Raw genomic sequence first — 18,925 nt, forward strand, 5'->3', positions numbered from 1 at the left:
ACATATTTTTCTCAATTCACATCCCACTTCTTTCTCTTCTTCGCGTGAATTCATCTCGACGTTCTTCAATTGTACTTTGTACCGTTGCATTCCGGTCCATCGTTTACCACACAACTATATCCAGCGACCCGCTTGGAGATCTGCCGTCATTGAGTCATCGAGCCTAGATCGTTGTTTAGATACACCACACAGAGTCATACAGCAATCATGCCAGCTTCAGTGAATTACCGGGTCATTGAGCCCCATCCTTCCGTCTCGCGTCCAGCTCTCCATACAGCTCGCGGCGGCGCAGGCAACATCATCAGCCTGAAGAACACCAAGACCACCCCTTCACAGACGGCCACCGGTCCAGCATCCTTGACACGTCTGGACTCCCATGTTCCCGCCGTCTACAAGTCAGGCCGTGGTGGCGCAGGAAACGTCCACAGCAGCAGCGAGCGCGCCATCTTCAGCTTCGACGAGGAACTCGAACGGGATCTCCGTCGCGCCGCTCCAGTCTACCATGTCGGCCGCGGTGGTGCCGGAAACATGGTCTACAGCGACAATGGAAGCACCCTGAGCCGCAAGTTTTCTATCAGCAGCAATACCACGTCGAGTAGCACGGGGTCGACCACCTCCACCCGGGAGAAGGCCCTGCGCGGCTTAGAGAAGGGTTGGGGCAAGTTGAGGGGAATGGCATAGAGGCGTTTTGCAATATACATCCGCATACGGCTTGCCGTCCTTTGGTTCGAGCGTTCTCGCATTTCGCATTTCGAACATGAACATCACGACTTACGACCACCCTAAAAAAAAGTTTTCTGTTTTTCGTCTCTCGTCGATCTCCTCTTTCCAACTTCATTTGCGATTCTCGACAAACCCTACTTCAACATCCCCTTTTAATCTCGTCAATTCGCTTTTCTCTAGGAGAAAAGAACCGATTATCTGTTTTAACTTGCTGTTCGCTTGCGCCATTTCTCGACTCCCCATGTCGATATTGATACCCCCACCAATGCCAACCGGCACTTTACTTACTTGACTGCCTGTTCAGGGTCAATCAACCTTGTTTCAACACATCTTCACTCTTCATGTCTTCATATCTCTATATGTACGCCCGGTTCTGGAATCGGCAACTGGGCTTTCACGTCCTTTACCTTATATATACTATATTTCCAAACAGGAAACTGCTGCTTCAGTCCCTGAATCAATGAACAGGAACAAGAAAGTTCGAACGCGCATTATATCTCCTTGCTTTTCTCGATGTAGAGCTATATCTTGTAGACTGCATGTTTTAGACTTGTATCCCTGGTATGTGTACCCCTGAGCAGTCGAGGTACTATGACGATATACGATCCACCCCCTTACTGCGGGGCTAGAACCAGGTAGTAGGACTATGTATAGTCACTAATGCACTATGCACTCCTTCTGTCTTGGTATATCCTTGGATGTTTCTACTCTAAGAACACTTATATAATGTATGTAGCATAGAATAATTGTATATAGCTGTGTCTCATGACAGGTTTCTATACTCAAGATTCTATACTCGAGTCTGCATAATAGCTAATCTTAACCACCAACTCAATTCTGTCTTATTGCGCATCCGGTGTAGAATGCGGTCCGGGCAATTGGAGTCTAGTGCTATGTGCTGTGTTCAGGGGTAGGGGTTGAAGTAGGGTGGGGTTTTCCATTTGTTCTGTGCTTCCTTAAACTGGGTGATTATCGTCTATGGTTGATACTAGTAGTCTATTGTGAAGGTGGATATGCTCTTCTGTGGAGAGTTGAAGTTCTGTATTACTAGTTCCTCTTAGACGAGCTATCAGTGAGTCACCAAACCTAGACGTATCAATAGATTATGTACTAATGCGAGCAAGAGTGCAATTCATAAAGCTTCATTTATCTATTCCAATATTTACACAGCTTATTTCAGTTCAAACCACCTGCATGACAGGGGTCAGGCATAACAATTAGAGAAGGCGCAAGAGAAGAGAAACACAGGAGTCGATTCATCCGTGGTCATGATAGCCGGTGAGAAACGTGATGGATGATCGAGCAAGTCCGCTAGGACATGGGGTGTGTGTGTGAGTGTTGATGGGGGAGGAAATAGAGATGATATGAGAGTATGGCAGCATCTGCCATGAGTGTATCATATCGTAGGCGTGCTAAGGTGAGAAAAAAGAGGGGTATCAAAAGCTGCTGCTCATCTGCGGACAACAGCAGCTGACGGGTCTATCGAGGGTTCGTGACTTTCTCAATAATATCACTTAATGTATGTTTGGCTTTGGTCTGTCACTGTGTCGCTGTTCGCGAACGGTGGATGACTAGCGTCACTTATGTTGCCTTGCCTTCAAGCGGTTCAAGGCAGCATTAGGCGAATTTCCGGTGGATGATCTCCGGATCTTCGTGCCATTCATCGGCGCTGACCCACATCTAGAGATTCTTGTGTTAGTATGGGGGAAGGGTGATTGGAACTTATATGACTGGAAGTGACGGCGGACATACCTTGCGGAACGTGCTCAAACCAGCCAGGATTCCACCACCGATCCAGGTCGTGTATTTCCGCTCGGCCGGCGCAGAAATACGGATCTTCATGTCTTCCACAGCCAATCGCTTGATCTCGCGCATCAGCCGGTCCGGGAAGTTCTTGCATAGTGTCGAGCCTCCCGACAGGACAATGTTGAGGTATAGATCTTTGCGCAGGTCCAGGTCTGTGCGGGTAATCGCATCCTGGACGATCTGATGAACACCAGGGTACTCCAGGCCGATGAGCTCGGGGTCAAAAAGGATCTCAGGAGCACGGTAGCGTTCTTGACCAATCTAACACGGACGTAAAACCACCCGAAGCAATCGTAGACGTAGCGACAAACCTTGATCTTATGCCCATCAGGCAGTCTGTAGTCCACGGCCTTAGTCTCCGATTTATGATAACTGTTCATCCACTCCTTCTCTTCACGCTTCGGATCCAGCGACACATAGCACACCTCCTCCTTGATCTTCCGGACCACCTCCTTCTCAGCACTCGTATACAGCACATGTCCATTCTTCCGGAGCAACAACTGCAGCTGCTCCGTAACATCTCGCCCCGCGACATCGATCCGCCGTATACTGTTCGGGATCGCAAAACCCTCATACACCGGCACTGCATGGGAAACACCATCCCCTGAATCCAAGACCACACCGGTCGTGCGGCCGGACGCGTACAGCGACAGCACAGCCTGAATAGACGTATAAAGAGCCGGGACATTGAACGTCTCGAACATGATCTGGGCCGCCGTGTCGCGGTTCTTGCGGGGATTGAGCGGTGGCTCAGTCAGGAGGACCGGATGCTCTTCAGGCAGCGTTTTCAACTCGTTCTCGTAGACGTAATGCCAGATTTTCTCCATGTCGTCCCAGTCCGTGACAATGCCGTGTTCCAGCGGGTACCGAATCTTCAACAGGCCGCGCAGCTCCTGTGCTCTCGATCCGATGAAGACATCTCCTTCTAGACCGCCGGCCATCACCCGTGGGTGTTTTGGCCGACCGACGAAAGACGGGAAGAAACATGAGGGGACTTCCTCTCCTGCGAAACCGGCGCGAATTGTGCCGCTGCCATTGTCGATGACAATGGGGGCGTTATGGAGGGTGGCCTCGGCCATTGCGAGAGCGAGGGGTGTGGCTCGGGGGGTAAGTTGCGGACGGTTAAAGGGACGGTGTTTGGGTGAAGCGCGATTGTTATGAAAGGCCCCACGGCCGGGGAGGTTGTGCCACGTAGGTCCTAGAGTGGAGGAGTTGTTTCCGACAACCTGTAATTAGTTGGAGCCTTTGGTGTCGAGAAACTCGGGAGAAATTGAGGGAGAAAGGTGTGCACAAAGGGAGGTTGTTCCTGGCCGCAACTTTCGCGTACATCTGATGTTTCCCGTGCCGTCAACAACCTGAGGAGCTTGGGCCACATCGGACTACAACTATATCGGTCAATTGCTACCACGAAACTCTATGGATGATTCGTTCAATTTCTTGTTCTCGATACTAAGGTTATCTTTCCGATTGATTCTATGCTTGTGGAAAATGTACAGCTGACATTTGCGCAGCATATAAGACTTGTAGAGCAACATTCCTGCAGCTAACTGGCCTGCAAGTTCGGAGCAACACAAACGAAAAGCCCGAATTTTTAAGCCTGCTCGAGCCGATCGTACACTTCGTTTGAGGGCCCATAGGTACGACTATATAAGCTTCAACAACACCACCAGGAGTAGGTTCGGACACAATGCCCTCACGCAGAGGTACCCCGGCGAGGGAAATTTAATCCAAGAAGCCCAATTCATCCGACATCACTTGATCCAGCGTGCGATGACGTTTCTGATTTGCTCCATTGACAGGCGGCCAAGCCAGCATGCGAGCCCGTAGTGTCTCTGCGCGCCCTACAGCAGCAGACACCTCCCTGGAAAAAGAGATTAGCGCAATCAACGGGGGAATCCACAGGGTACCATACTGATGTCCGCTAGCAATGACATAACCTTGCTTCTGCAACTCACGGGCCAGTTCCACCTGGTGGTTGTCCTTCAAGGTTGTATTTGGAACAACCACAAGTGGCACTCCTAAACGTAGTGCGCCTAGGATACTGCCCGATCCTTCAATTGAGATCAGTTTCTCGCAATCTTATCTGTGGACGAGACCGCAATAATTACCTGCATGACTGATAATTAACCCCCCACTTCGACCTTCGTCAAGTCTCGGTTGAGCAAGCCTCATCTCCCCGTCTAGACCTGCATGATTGAAATCGAACCCGTCTATCTCAATACCGTGTCGACTTGGGCTCCCAGGGGGATATTTGCTGAGAAGCTCTTCAAAGAGAGCTTGGCTGTCCTTCCCGTATTGGACTAGGAGATGCGTATAATTGGCTTCATGCAAGGCAGCCAGAAATCTATGGTCCACTATGGCCTGCAGAAGTAAATGAAACGAAGCTGTGGCTCCCACCGTGACGAAGCATAGCTTCATAGGGCGGGCCTGGTCTTGTGATGCCATGAATGGTGCCTTTAGGTTTCAAGAACCTATCTCTGGCAAGAACAATTGCACAACACCCTGCCTGGGCCGGAGAAGCATATTAATCTTTCTCGATTGGGCCAGTTCAACGCTGGGCCGAGTATCGCATCTGTGCAACTGTATTGATGATGATGCTTGTAAGGCGGTGGATGGCCATCCCACCCGATTGGGCTTAGTGTCTCCGTGCGAACTTCCATCCGAAGAAAAACATCGCCGAGTCCTGTTCAAGAGCACCCCAGCCCAACGCCCCCTTCGCAATGGCCTCAGCAGCAAGATACCTGGGCCGGTCGGCCTTGTCCCTGGCCCGGAGAGGCCCAATTGCGATCCCGTACCGCTCATTCTCCGCCACCACGCCCAGTTTCGTGTCAGAAGACCCGCCAGTGCCGCCAGCTCCCCGAGAACCCCGTCCGGAGGATCTGCCTGCTATGGCGGAGTACTCCCCCGATCTACTGTCCAAGGAGGAGCGATCAATGTATGACATGCTGGCGCCCGAAGAACGGGAGCAGTTCGACGCCGAGAACCGCCGGATGGTGGAGGAGTTCAATGACCCGCAGAAGCGAGCGGCCGCGTTTGCGGAGCTCGAGAAGAGCGTGAACCAGATAGAAAAGGAATACCCCATGCGGTTCGACGACATGCGGGAGAAGCGGCTTGGACTCTGGGGTGATGAGGAAGACGATGAATTCGCTCTCGTTGAGGACGCTGACGAAGAGTTCAACGACGACGATATCACGTCGATGGCTCACGCGGAACTCGAAGTACACCGCGAGATCAGAGAATACGCTAGAATTGCTGCGTGGGATATGCCATTGCTGAGCAGTAAGTGCCTTGTCCGAGTCTGTTCCCCATCTCTGCTAATCCCTCGGTAGATCTTGCCAAGCCGTTCACCCTCCCTCCCCAATCTCACATTCTCCGCTTCCGCTACACCACATACATGGGCGAGTCGCACCCCGCCGAGAACAAGGTCGTCGTCGAGCTGAGCACCCAGGATTTAACCCCCAAGCATCTCTCCGAGGCACAGCGCCAGACGTTCCTGAAACTCGCTGGGCCGCGGTACAACCCCGACACCGACATTGTCCGGATGTCCTGCGAGAAGTTTACCACTCGTGCTCAGAACAAGCGTTATCTAGCCGATATTGTAAACTCATTGATTAAGGAGGCGAAGGAAGGAGATGCATTTGCCGACGTTCCCCTTGACCTCCGCCACCACAAGCCGAAGACCAAGCTCCAATTCCCAGACTCCTGGAAGTTGACCCCGGAGCGCAAGAAACAGATCGAAGCTCGCCGCGCTGAGAGACAACGCCTGGAGAAGGAAGGAGCGGGCATCGTGGATGGTAAGACGGTAATCGCCGAGGCGGCTCTGGTCTTGCCAGCATTGAACCCTGCCTTGAAGGCCAGGGCAACTGAAGAGCGAGAGAAGGTTGCTGTTCGGGTTACTGGTAAAGCACAGAAGAAGAGACTACGCTGAATATGAGCAACGTACGAATGCGAGGTGTACAATTTATCTGTCTGTTGGTCTGGGTGCTTTTTCAACCTTAAAATATCAGGAGCGGCGCAATCGCAATGTCATATTAGGCTTACTTATACAATGTATTATACTCATTCATCTTCATACATACACCTTATTACCCCTTTCAGTCTTAGTCTCAGATGGTCTTGACACTATCACTGGGCAAGCCTTCCTATGTAAATGTAGAGGAACGTTCATATAAATCCATTTCCATTCCTGTACATATCCCTAGGGTCCTATTTTTTTTTCCTTTTGTTTGTTTTTTGGATCAATGTGCGCATGTTATAGTCCCAACCCCCCTATAATACACCGAAACACGAGCCTATTATAATAGGAAAGGAAAGCACAAGAAAACAAAAGAAACTATCCCCAGGTACTTCACAGAAATGGATATCTCGAAGGATTGCAAAAGGTTCACATTGCGCAATTGTTGTATCCTAATCGTCATGTCGTGCTATACCCCTCGAGGATATACAACGACGAATCCATCCAACAAACGCGAAAGAAGACATACGAAAAGAAGAAAGGGTCGAATTCGGTGCAAATGAAGGTATCCTAGCAAGGTTCGGTACTGCAAACTATCCACCCGTTCATAAATGACATCCTGTCCGGCAGAAAGGTATATTTACTTGAACTAGATGTTAGTTGATTTATCATATGGCCAAGCTTCCCAAATACTTCGTATCCACATGGTCGAAGTCATAAATAGAGGGAAAAGGGGGCAAAGGAAGCTCCGGCACGAGTTTCAGTTTATGATCGTACATGGAGGATGGAGGACAAGGTAAATCTTTTCGCTGTGGTATTTACTGCAAATGCCCCAATACATCGGCTTAGAATTCATACTCGATTGGGGATCCGGTGGATCTGTTGCGGTGGACTTGCTTGGTGCCGATGGGTGCCTGCATCGTTCCGGAATCTTTCCCCTTGAACTGACTGCGATGAGCTCGAGGGCTGGATCCAGAGGAGAACGAGGCTCCAGAATGGGTCGATGGAGAGGCACCCCGAGTCGGAGGCTCTGAGGACGCGGCACCCATATGAGTAGGGTTAGGGATAGGGCTCGTCAACAGAGTGATGGGCGCATTCTTAGAGATGGCCGAAACCGCACCGGGGGACGCAGTCGCATGACTATGATAGGTAACGAAGGAATCAGCCTCGCCCCTTTCCATGCTCATATCGGGCATCATCATTTGGGACCGGGGTTGATAGAGACGGCGTGACTTTTGGCTTTTTTTGGAGCGTGGTTGGGTCGGGGTGCCTTCAAAGGAAGTTGATAGGTAGTCGGCACTTGTACCTATGGGAGCTGGCATAAGCGAGTGAAGGTTACGGACAAATTCCTCGTGCTGAGCCCTATCAGCGTTCTCAATGGCGGCTTGATCGGTAGGACTTGGGTAAGGCAGACCACTCATACCTCCCCCCATATGATTCAGGGCCGGATATTCTGGAAGGGGATCAAAAGAAAGTAGGTCTATCCTTCTAGACACTGAATTAACCGGGACTGGGATATGCTTGTGCGCATGCTTAGGGTTGGTCGAGGTCTTTGGTGAGCTCGCGGCTGGATAGGCGTGGCGAGATGGTCCAGAAGCCCCCGTAGCATGTTGCTGAGTAGAAATATAATGAGCAGCCTTCTGCTTAGAAGCCTTTTCGATATCCGAGGAATCGATCGCGCCGTTGATCTCCAAGCGTGAAGGGTACTGAATCGACTTCATAGTGCCACGCTCCACAGGATCATCCTTCCAGTGTTGACCATGACTGGCGTGAGAACGGGGGTGGCCATGTCCATTGGGCAGGAGGCTGGGAATGCCGTATTTTCGCGGTACCAACGAGGAATATCCCGAAGGCCAAGTTTTTCCAAGGTGGGGAGGTCATTAGGCATCTCGTGCTTATAGAGACAACCTGAAATGTATTAGCTGATTTATGTTTTTGTAAAACTGCGTCCCTTTCCATGTGCCCTTTACCTTGCTGCTGATAATCGCATTCACCATGACGGATCCAGTACGAACAAAACTCTTTCTTCGAGTTGTAATGAGCACTCTAATAGGACATTAGTTGGTGCTCTATCTTTACTGGTGCAGGTCCTCTTCGGGTTACATGTTGGGTAGCACTTACCTGCCTCGAACTTCCGCTACCTGTGCCACCGCTGCTGCTAGGAACCAACCAACCACTGGTCGGAGCGTTGGACATGAACCAGTTCTGGGAAATACCCTGTTGAAGGAGGGCATTCACGGCGATGCGCTGGTTTGCCGGAACATTCTCATCAGAGACGAGTCTCATGAGGGAGGTCTGCAGGTCCAAGTCACGGGAACGAGGGCCAGAAGACGCGCGGGTCGACGCTGACACCAGGCCATCGATGACGTAGGTTTGCGCTCTTGGACTCACAGTGCCTAAGCTGGTCATGCCCTGGGTCTCGTTGGCGGAGAGTGCACGAGGGACTCCACGAATCGATATATGGGAAGGAAGCTCATCAACAGCAATGAGGGGGGTGATAGTGCCATTTGGACGGGCACAAAAGAACTGGGGACGAAGCGGAGAGGACATGATGGCTCGCTCAGGCCTCGAATCACCCCAAGCCCCTGCTGTATTGCTGTTGTGGATGTTGGATATAAGAGAGCGATGAGATAAAGTGTGCGATGACGCGATGTTGGAGTATACCGTCACGAAAGGGAAGGAAGTGAGAAATGAGTTGAGACTAAATAGGTGAACAAGAAGAAACAGAATTTTTACAAGGAGTGGAGAAGAACAAAAACGAGGAAAAGGAACAGAAAGGGAGATTTGTGATTTAGTGAATCTCCAGATGATGTGGTGGTGGGCAAAAGATCTGTTGACATTCACTGGTTGACAGCGCGGACCCAAGGGATCTCCAGAGCCAAATACCATTAAAGAACAGTAGAGGGAAATAGGCATGAATCTAATGAGCTGCTATATATGAGAATAATAACAAATTTGAAGAGAGAAAGCAATACAAAGACCTGAATGAAAATGAGAAAAAAAACAATACAAGAATGCAATCTAAAGAGCCTCCGAGTATAACAAAGCAAGAACGCAGATAATGGTGAAAAAGAAATTCACACACAAAGTTTCAAAATGGCAAAGAACAAAAGAGGAAACGCCCTAAATGTATAAGAAAAGTGGACTAAAGCCCAATGCCGCCAGTGTTTGTCCGATAATGTTGGTCAGTACAACCATCTGCTCGGATGGCTGCAGCTTCTGAGGCGCAACTTCTCATTGCTCGTTTCCCGCGTCTTGCAGGAATCACCCTACTGTTTAGTACTTCGGGGATGCTTACTCTCCTGCTCTCTCTTTTCTCCTTTTTTCCCTTCATTTCTGTCCCTTGAATTCGCCACTTCTCTGTTTCTTCCTTGTCTTTCAGGAAGCTTCCGCCGGACAAATAACTTGTCTTGTCGAGCAGCTCTCGAACCGGTCACTGAAAGTCACATCGATGGTAAGTATACATTCTGGCACTGGTGCTCATCCGCCATTCTTACTGTTTCATCCGTATTCCAAATACTGATCCCTATACAGATCGTGTCCCCGGAATCGGTGGTTCGTGGCATCGTGGAATACAACGAGCATATACATACACCCTTCAAACGACATACAGCATGTGTCGGCGCCGATTCGACGAGGGCAAATGGAGGCAAACGAACTGCATTGTCCTTTAATCTTGTGAGTAGGAGTGGTGTGGTTTTGGTCTACACACATAGTTGATATGTTGAAGACTCGGAGGTCAACCCATCCAATAATTGAGCATCTACGACATGTGACCACCGTCCCCAAAACTACCTAACGATTGGAATTGGCCCTTTCGGCCTTTAATCCGAGTAGTGAGTCGTTTCGTGCAACAGTTGTTCCCGAAGGTGTATGGGTTTACTATGTATTGTACATCTCTCGCCTTTCCCACATGGCGATGATTCTCTGTTCCCCAAGTGTAAAATGACTATGAGCGCCAGAATGAACCTGAAAAATCGCTAAGGCCAGAGAAAAAAAGAAAGCAAAATATAGACAAAAAGCTAAGCAAGATCGGCCAGAAAATGTGCGTCCCACGGATTTACGGACAAAATGCTCATCCCTTCTCGCCATTCATCATTACGTCCGTACTCGAGGCATGAAGGCCTTACTTCTTGACTCTCAGAGCGTCATCCGAGTGAACATGGCATCCGCCCCCGACTGGGTTGCCGGTTTAGCAAGCCGTACATTCTCTGTCAAATTGACCACTGACGGCTTTGCGGTAGTGGTGTTAACAGCGGCGGGAGTGGCACCACCAGGTGTACCCTGAGTTGCTGTGAGACTCCCCGTAGCCTTACTGGCCTGTTTTCTTTTACGCTGTGCAAGGTCACCGCGGATACCAGTCAAATATTTCTTTGCTTGAAGGACAAGTTCAGGGTCCTCAGTGCTTTGCTTCAGAGCGTCCAGCATCTTGGCCACTTGTGTGTCTGATTGTAAATGAGGACAGGTGCGGGAGAACCCAAAATGCGCAAGACCGCAGAGGCCACAATGCTCCACGCCGGCTAGTTTCAAGCGACAGGAGCCGACCGGGTGATTCTGATTGCAGGCGAAACACGAGGGCCGGGTCTCTGGGGGGCCGTCCATGCCTGCCGCGCTTATCGAGAGGTCGTGGTCGATTATGGGGTTGACTCGTTCGAATGCGCGTACTTTCGTTATCTTCGCCGGACGTTCTTCGGGATCGAGCTCGGGAGGAGAGTCAGACTCAGATTCCACGGCATCTTCCCCCTTGAACTCAGTATCGCTTTCAGCATCTCGTTTACCGGGCCTTTTAGCGGGGGATAGTTCCGTAGTAGCAGCATTTGAATAGTCAACGGTCACCCGCTTTCTCTTTCCACGCCCGAAATTTTCGGCTTTTCTGGCTTCTTCTGCTGCCGCCTCTTCTCGCTCCTTAAGGATCTTCTCCCAAATAGCACTATTCTCTGATGTAGGATCTTCTGTGTCTTGCAGTTCGCTTAAGTTCTGGTTGTCATTTGCCCAGACCCGAGCAAAGCTAAATTGGGATTCAGAGGTTTCCTCGTTGGGAGACGAGACCTGTTCAGCTTGACTGCGGTCAAGAAGCTTATCGACAGACGCAGAATCGTACCGTATATCCCCTGAATCATCGTCTTCAAACAATGCTTGAGCTCCGTGTCGAAGTATAGACTCCAAGTCCTGCCCGTCGTCTTCTTCTGAAACCATTCGGTCAATCAGTACATGATCTAGCACCATCTTCTTCTTTCCAATCTGCATGATCTTCTCTTCAGCGCTGCCCCGGGTCATCAGTTGAAACACAAGCACCTTGTTCTTTTGTCCTATGCGATGAGCACGCGACAATGCTTGCATGTCCTGGTGAGGGTTGAAATCAGGGTCCATGATGATGACGGTATCTGCAGTGGCAAGATTGATACCTACACCTCCCGATCTGGTGGAGAGTAAAAATGCGAAGTACGGCGAGTCTTCAGCATTGTACTGGTCAATCATTTTCTGCTTCTCCAAAGATGACATTCTTCCATCAAGGCGGCGATGCAAAAGCCCCAACCCATCAAGAAAATCTTCAACTATATCCAAATTGTCAAGAAATTGACTAAAGATCAGAACTCTATGACCGCGCTCTTTGAGCTTTGGTAGCATTAACTGCAAGAGCTGGAGCTTTCCAGCCGCCTCTACCAAGTGCTTGTGAGATGTAGCAGCATTGTTTGTCCGCTCCTCAATAGCTGTACTATAAATGAATGGATGGCATAAGCATTTTCGAAGCTGCATCAGGATATTGTTCAGGTTCTGACGTTCGGCTTGTTTGGAACCCTGGTTATCATTCTTTCGCTGGAAGATGGCCTTGATCAACTGTGGATTCTTCGCCAGAATGGACTTATACAGTTTCTTCTGGACCAGGGACATAGAAACTGGAACAATGATCTGGACAACTGGTGGAAGAAAAGTGAGCACCTGGGCTTTTGTCCGGCGTAGAAAAAACGGCCGGATCATGTTGTGTAGTTCAGGAATATTCTCTTTAGATAGTATTCCATACTCGTTTTCCAGTTCCTCTGCATTCTTCGTTGGGTCGCAGAACTGAAGAAGGTTGAACAACTCCCTGGTGTTGTTCTGCAGAGGGGTACCTGTCAATAGAAGTTTGAAAGGGAAACGAATCCGAGACAGTGACTCGTATAACTGGCTTTTGTCATTTTTCAAACGTTGGCCTTCATCGACGACCAAGCCAGCCCAAGGTATTTTGGCGAGGACTCGTCGAGAGGCATCATCAGCCATGGTTTCATAGGAAGTCACAACTACATGACATCTTAGATCAGAGCTGCCCTCATTAAACATCTCATACTTCTGCGCGAGTTGACGCGAGAACGAGGATCCATAGTATGTGACCACCCGAATAGAAGGAACCCATGCTTTTATTTCCTTTCGCCAGTTTGGACACGTCGAGTTTGGGACCACAACAAGGAATGGCCAGCATTTGTGATACTGTATCAAAGTTGCAAATAGGCCGATCACCTGAATGGTCTTCCCTAGTCCCATCTCATCGGCAAGAATGGCGTTCTGTTGTTTGAACCACATGTAATAAAGCCAATTCAAACCATCTTTTTGATAGTCCATCAGTTGTCCCCCGGTCATAGTTTCAGGTTGTGTGTCTTTCACAATATTTTTCTTAAAATTCTGCTTTCGGACCTGCTCCAGATGCTTTCTGAGGGAGTGTTGATTTGGCATATGAGTGTAGTCACGTTTCACCCAGTCCTCGTATGCAGTTTTGAAATCGGCCCACCTCTCAGCATTGTTACGGTCGGGTGGTGAGTCCCATACGGCATCCTCATATGTTAGACCCTTAAACTTTATGTAGGCTTTAGACACCCTATCAACTCGTGACTTGGCTGCTTCGATAGATTGATCCTCCGAATCGTCGTCATTGTTGTCATCTGCGTACTGGACATCGAAGATAATGTCAGCTCGAAGGAAGTCTTCCGGTATTGCCTCTTCGATTGTCATATCCGGGTTTGAATTTTTGTTTGATCTGAAAAAGGCCCGTCGCATGGCCGGGCTTACAACGCTCCATACCCAGCTGCCAGGTACCCAGGTGGTATGATAATAAGACATTGTTTTCCATTTTATTAGGTACTCTTTGTCGACCTCCTCCATAATATTTGCGCTGTACCCAGTAACGTATGTCTTAAGGTCTGTTGGCCTCCAGGCAACTATTGCACCGATCTCTCCAGGGGCCGAAGCACAGTCACCACAGTGCCCCGTTATTTTATGGTCTGCAGAGATATGATCAAAATGAAACGCTCTATGACATTCAGTACAGCGAAAGAGTAGGTTGGCCGTATTATTCAAACGAGCCATATCCACATCGGTGATAGGATCTTTGCCACCATTCTCCTGCCGAAGCTGCTGCTCCTGCTTTGGCGTCAAGCGCTCCCGCAGTGGCTTAGACATATTCCCTTTCTTAGAACACTCAGTGCAGCGGCCTTGGTGTGGGCAAACCTGGTCTTTTGTATGGGCAACACCTAGGCAGCGACGACACTGAAGAACAAACAAGTCATCCGAAACCTTACTTACAAGGTGTTCGCGTGTAGCTCGAGGACCTAGGCAAGATTGATGATAAGCGCTTGTACATCCCTGACAGAAGACAAGAGGGCCTTTCGCATGGTCATCTCCGCTGCGGTAGCAAACTGCACACGTTTCATTGTGAAGACTTCGGAACGGGTCACCGGATGGGATCTTGCGAAATGTTTCCTTCGCTCCGAAGAACTTCTGTGTCTTGGCGGCATCTTCAAACTCAGAAATGTCCTCTTCATACTTCTCCCTGAGGTTTTTCCGAAGTGTCTTCCGCTGCCGGGTTGAAAACCGCGAGCCTGTAGGTCCTGGGGCAAAGTCACTTTCCATGTCCGAGCCACCCGAGTGTGTCTTAGCTTGTTTGCGTCTCCTTAAGCGTTTCTGCTTGATAGTTGCCGTAGACGATATGATAACGTCGTCACTCGAAGGAGATCCAGAGCGGGATTCCTCGTCCTCACTGCTCATGCGGCTAAAGAAATCCGTGAACTGAGTATTCCTAGCTCGAGTAGAGCGTCGCCTTGCCCCAGACTCAGATGAAGTATATCCTTCTTCATTGGACGAGGCCATGCTGGGCGGGGCCTGTAATGAGCTTTCGTAGACTTGTTCTGTATTTTGGAAACTTGTGAGGGCTTCGGGTCCGTTGCTTAGGCTCTCAAGTCGTGAGGATGACATCTATATGAAAGCAGATACCAGTAAGATAGAGGCTAAGTAAAAGTTGTGTGAGAGAAACGTACTTACCGTTTCAGTTTCACCACTGCGCAATTTAACTAAATAGGAAGGTTCCATTGCAGTCTCTATTTTCTCACTTATGATACAACGGACATCAAAATGCCCGGGGAGGAAATCATATTCATCACTATTAGATATTGTCGGAATCTCTACCGCCACCTGTATTCTGGACGGTCCCGGCGAGCCTCGGGTGTTTGGGCATGAGACTTGCTTTGAAATTGCGATAGGAGGTCTGCGACAAGATCCTCGTTCAACTGAGATGCGATTTCTCCATCCATATTGGGTATTTTGCACCCTGTGGTACTCTCATACAAACTCACTATAGCAGGCACACTGATAAGGGACAGAGGAAGGGTACTTCGACTTTTGAGGTCGCTGGCAATTGACACATAAATGACAGAACACCAATGAGAATGTTACAAAAAAAAGAGCGGACTGTTAGATATTTTTCATTAGGGAGCAAAAGCGAAAGAATGAATCAATCGCCACTAACACAACTGTTCAACGGAGGATCTATCAAATTTCCCAACTGCGTAATATTGCATCTAAACGCGACGCGCGACCGCCCGGATCAAAGATGATCCGCTTATCTTATCGGACCTTGAGCAAGCTCCCAAGCAAAAAAAAAAAAAGAAAACATCAGGTTTGTGAAGTTAAATCATGCATTGATAGCTTTACGTACAAATCCCTCTTATTATAATTATTAGCTTCTCTAATTACCTGCAATGTCTCATCGTTCGCTATTGAAACCCTTGCATTCATATATGCGCCTATCTATAGCTCCGTCTATTCACCTGAATCATGTGAGACGTGCTTCACTCAACTCGGCCATTGGTCGTGGTATCCGCAAGACCCGGGGCTTCGATGGTCCATCTTCGTCGCGAAATTCATATGATTCTGACTTTGAACGGCCGTACAGAGAAAGGAGGGACCCCAAACCGAATAGAACAGAAAAGAAAACTCAGGGCAGAAATTGGGTCGACGGTGAATTCGATGAAGATGAATTTATTAGGACAGGAAATTTCCGCGCACTGCCTCGTGAACACCAACGCTTTCAGAGCAGTAAGAGGTTGTCGAATAATGAAGACAGAGGATATGATAACCGTGAGACTAGCGACAGACCTCATGACAAACGCCACCAACGCTTTCAGAGCAGTCAGAGGTCGTCGAGGAATGAAGTCAGGGGATACGATGACCGTGAGACTAGCGACAGACCTCAGGACAAGCGTTACCCTCGCCGAGCGGAACCACCGAAACACCACCGTGCCACGGAGAGAGTACCAGAGCGGGTAAAGGAAAATGTGCAAGTCCCTGACGCAATCCCATACACGACACCGGCATCGGAATTCATCTATGGAACCAGCGCAGTGGAGGCTGCACTACGCTGTAGCAGACGTCGTCTGTACAAATTATATGTGTATCAGGCCGCTGGCGAAGAACTGAGCCCTGCCAAGGTTGCACTGCGCAAATTGGCACTTGTAAAGAATGTCAAAGTTAAGATGGCCTTCGGTGGATGGGACCGGCTTCTTGACAAAATGAGTGCTGGTCGACCTCATAATGGCTGCGTCCTTGAAGCGTCCCCTCTGCCAAGATTGCCAGTGAGGGGCTTGAAGAGTGTTCCATCTGTGAAGGAGGAGGATTTTGGTGTGGAATTGGGCGCTCAATCACGAGAAGAAGCATTGGTGAATAGTACGAACGACAAGCTTAAAATCCATCATTGGGATCACAGAACAAGGTACCCTGTTGTATTATTACTCGACGGGATTGTGGATCCTGGAAACCTGGGTGCTATCATTCGCTCCGCGTATTATCTTGGTGTCGATGCTATAATATTCGCTGGTCGAAACTCGGCACCTTTGTCTCCTGTGACAATCAAGGCCTCGGCTGGAGCGGCTGAGAATATGTCTCTTCTTGAAGTGAGCAACGAAGTGGACTTCATCCAGCGTTCCAAAGCCAATGGATGGAAATTTTACGCAGCAGATGCCCCAGGTCCAGCTTCCAAATATGTGGACAATACTTCTATTGTCGAGGGTAAAGGTACGACCGAAGGGGGACATTTTAGCACCCAATCGCCTTGCGTTATTATGATGGGGAGCGAGGGATCCGGATTGAGTCGTCACATTAAGTCGCACGCGGACTCTATCGTGAGCATCCCTGGAGCCAGACTTACTACGCCCCTTGGTGTCGAGTCTGATCCTTCTAGAGTGGACAGCCTTAACGTCAGTGTGGCAGCGGCGCTGCTGATGGAAATGTTTCTACGTGTACCACTTGCGGTAGCCGATGTGCGTCCGAAGAAATCTCGGTGAACCTGAATCAGAATGATAATAATGACAGCTTGTAAATATATAACTTGTACATTAGCTTAATTCAACCCTATGGACAAAACTCAAGAATCTTCATATACAACATTCATCGAGAAAACCTTGACATCATAATAGTAATACTTAGGCCCAGCTCTTATTCTACGCTTCCGGTTTGGGCTGCACGGCACCAAATTGAAGAGAACCGAAATCAAATATCTATATCATTCGTTCTGTCAGAAGAGCATACGAGGGGTGTTTGGAGTATGCAACTCACCACATATAATCCCTCCAAAAATGTCCCACCAAGAATATCAAAATCGAGCGATCCACGACTCTGGATACCCCCATATATGTAGCCAGGCTTGGTTTCAGCAAACGCCAGACTTTTCTTTAAAATAGCGAACGATTTATCCCCTACTGCTAATTGAATAACTGGAAGCTGGTCCACATTGACGTCAGATGGGATGAGAAAGCCTTGGCTTTCGCTATCATAGAATGCACCCGGGATAGAGTCATAAATGGCTTGACACGTTTGGTCATCAAGTAGAGTCAATGCTGCGTCGGTATCGACAATAGCCTTGTTTTCAGATCTGTTAATGGCTTTCCCCCCAACCGTTGTAGAGGGGGATTCTAACATCCAATACCCTTGACTATTGTCAATAGGTGTATAATGGACATCATGACCACAATAGCGCACGGTATCCTCATTGATGGAGCCAAATGTGAAAAATGGTTTCTTTAGGTCAGAATCGCCCCAAGACCCAAATTTTGCTGTGAACAGCTTTGCAGATTGTTCGAGGTCGTCTCCAGTATTCAAGCGCTCAGCCAGGGCCTTGATGTCCTCCTGGGGATGATTGATATGTCCAAATGCCAGCCCCAGAACGCCGTCTGCTGAAAATTGGGTGAACATTGAGGATATGGTTTTGGCAAGCTGAACGGGCTGTGTCTTCAAAGCAACCCCTCCAATGGTGATATCTTCCGTGCCAATGGAACCAGACACCGCAGAACCATCCACATAGGATACTTTCCATGGCGAATCTTCGATGTCTTTGAATGTGCTCGATTTAACAGGATCATAGGTATGGCTCTCCTCCCCACCGTGGGGCAGTGTATCTGAAGGGAGCTCACTAGATCGCACCTGCTAGTGTTAGTATGGTAGGTTTTGTCTTTCTCCTATTTTGATTGAGATAAATATATCTTACCCAAAAGTCAGCAGACGCTGTATCCAAGACCAAGTTCAAAGCTTGAGACGGGGTTCCGATGCTCACGGGCGCGAAGAACACTGCATCATTTTGGATGTCCTCCTTCTCAACTTGCTGGAATTTGTCGTCCGAGATCTGTTTTCGCATCACGTCGTGAAAGCGAACTCGACCACCAATAGGCTTGTCAGTGAAGGGCCGGCCAGTTTGGTGAATAGCTCGACCGATAGAAAAGGGGCCATTTCTAGTAGGGTGCAAACGATATTTGCGTATCAGATGCACATAGGACTTGATCCCAGATTTGGAGTAGTTTGGATTCTCAACAAGGAAGATCTTGGATGCCATGGTGATAATAGTTGCGTTTTCGTCTGTTCAAGCGAACTCGGGAGGTAGACTTATATCAAAGATGATGACGGAATGACAATGGGTTCCAAGGTAACCATCACTGCTGTCTTAGTGTCAGGGTCCCCACCACGTACTAACTTATCTGCGGATCTGATTCTAGTCACATACCTTGCACGCTAAGGATGATCTACAGTTACAGTGAGCGACCGCCGGTCCAATGGGATCCAACATACGGCAACATTGAGGGGTCAGAATAAATTAGAAGCTGCGTAAGATAGGTAGAATGTTAATATTTCAGGGGCAACGTCACATGT

General features: G+C 49.0%; 7 protein-coding genes across 7 annotated transcripts; 3 read left to right on the plus strand and 4 right to left on the minus strand.

Moving 5' to 3' along the window:
- Positions 1-207: 207 nt before the first annotated feature.
- Positions 208-681, plus strand: ANOM_006614 (DUF3602 domain-containing protein; the record flags this gene model as incomplete). Its single annotated transcript, XM_015551870.1, has 1 exon — positions 208-681. One exon carries the CDS (start codon positions 208-210, stop codon positions 679-681), a length of 474 nt encoding a protein of 157 aa, XP_015406016.1.
- A 1,369-nt stretch (positions 682-2,050) lies between these two features.
- On the minus strand, positions 2,051-4,974 carry ANOM_006615 (actin-related protein ArpA). The gene is made up of 7 exons (XM_015551871.1): positions 4,638-4,974; positions 4,442-4,580; positions 4,285-4,390; positions 3,857-3,908; positions 2,841-3,727; positions 2,476-2,790; positions 2,051-2,403 (listed from the first exon to the last, which is right to left on the minus strand). Exons 5-7 carry the CDS (start codon positions 3,606-3,608, stop codon positions 2,341-2,343), a joined length of 1,146 nt encoding a protein of 381 aa, XP_015406017.1. The 5' UTR covers positions 3,609-3,727; positions 3,857-3,908; positions 4,285-4,390; positions 4,442-4,580; positions 4,638-4,974; the 3' UTR covers positions 2,051-2,340.
- A 275-nt stretch (positions 4,975-5,249) lies between these two features.
- Positions 5,250-6,457, plus strand: ANOM_006616 (mitochondrial 37S ribosomal protein mS35; the record flags this gene model as incomplete). The annotated part of the gene is made up of 2 exons (XM_015551872.1): positions 5,250-5,808; positions 5,859-6,457. The coding sequence occupies 2 exons, from the start codon at positions 5,250-5,252 to the stop codon at positions 6,455-6,457; spliced, it is 1,158 nt and encodes a 385-aa protein (XP_015406018.1).
- An 872-nt stretch (positions 6,458-7,329) lies between these two features.
- Positions 7,330-9,034, minus strand: ANOM_006617 (uncharacterized protein; the record flags this gene model as incomplete). Its single annotated transcript, XM_015551873.1, has 4 exons — positions 7,330-8,190; positions 8,244-8,392; positions 8,455-8,530; positions 8,606-9,034. The coding sequence occupies 4 exons, from the start codon at positions 9,032-9,034 to the stop codon at positions 7,330-7,332; spliced, it is 1,515 nt and encodes a 504-aa protein (XP_015406019.1).
- A 1,590-nt stretch (positions 9,035-10,624) lies between these two features.
- On the minus strand, positions 10,625-14,821 carry ANOM_006618 (putative chromatin remodeling complex subunit (Chd3); the record flags this gene model as incomplete). Its single annotated transcript, XM_015551874.1, has 2 exons — positions 10,625-14,707; positions 14,774-14,821. The coding sequence occupies 2 exons, from the start codon at positions 14,819-14,821 to the stop codon at positions 10,625-10,627; spliced, it is 4,131 nt and encodes a 1,376-aa protein (XP_015406014.1).
- A 668-nt stretch (positions 14,822-15,489) lies between these two features.
- ANOM_006619 (RNA methyltransferase) lies at positions 15,490-17,070 on the plus strand (the record flags this gene model as incomplete). The annotated part of the gene is made up of 1 exon (XM_015551875.1): positions 15,490-17,070. The coding sequence occupies one exon, from the start codon at positions 15,490-15,492 to the stop codon at positions 17,068-17,070; it is 1,581 nt and encodes a 526-aa protein (XP_015406015.1).
- A 156-nt stretch (positions 17,071-17,226) lies between these two features.
- ANOM_006620 (pepsin-like aspartic protease) lies at positions 17,227-18,611 on the minus strand (the record flags this gene model as incomplete). The annotated part of the gene is made up of 3 exons (XM_015551876.1): positions 17,227-17,283; positions 17,342-18,205; positions 18,270-18,611. 3 exons carry the CDS (start codon positions 18,609-18,611, stop codon positions 17,227-17,229), a joined length of 1,263 nt encoding a protein of 420 aa, XP_015406025.1.
- Positions 18,612-18,925: the final 314 nt, after the last annotated feature.

The sequence above is a fragment of the Aspergillus nomiae genome (assembly GCF_001204775.2).
Source record: "Aspergillus nomiae NRRL 13137 chromosome Unknown contig00173, whole genome shotgun sequence".
Lineage (NCBI taxonomy): Eukaryota > Fungi > Ascomycota > Eurotiomycetes > Eurotiales > Aspergillaceae > Aspergillus > Aspergillus nomiae.

What these genes read in the sequence shown, in the direction of transcription:
- ANOM_006615 (XM_015551871.1), bottom strand. Translation starts at nt 3,608, where the DNA reads ATGGCCGAGGCCACCCTCCATAACGCCCCCATTGTCATCGACAATGGC. An exon ending in CTGATGGGCATAAGATCAAG is followed by an intron (nt 2,791 to 2,840) that starts GTTTGTCGCTAC and finishes CGTCCGTGTTAG; the next exon opens with ATTGGTCAAGAACGCTACCG. An exon ending in GTTTGAGCACGTTCCGCAAG is followed by an intron (nt 2,404 to 2,475) that starts GTATGTCCGCCG and finishes AAGAATCTCTAG; the next exon opens with ATGTGGGTCAGCGCCGATGA.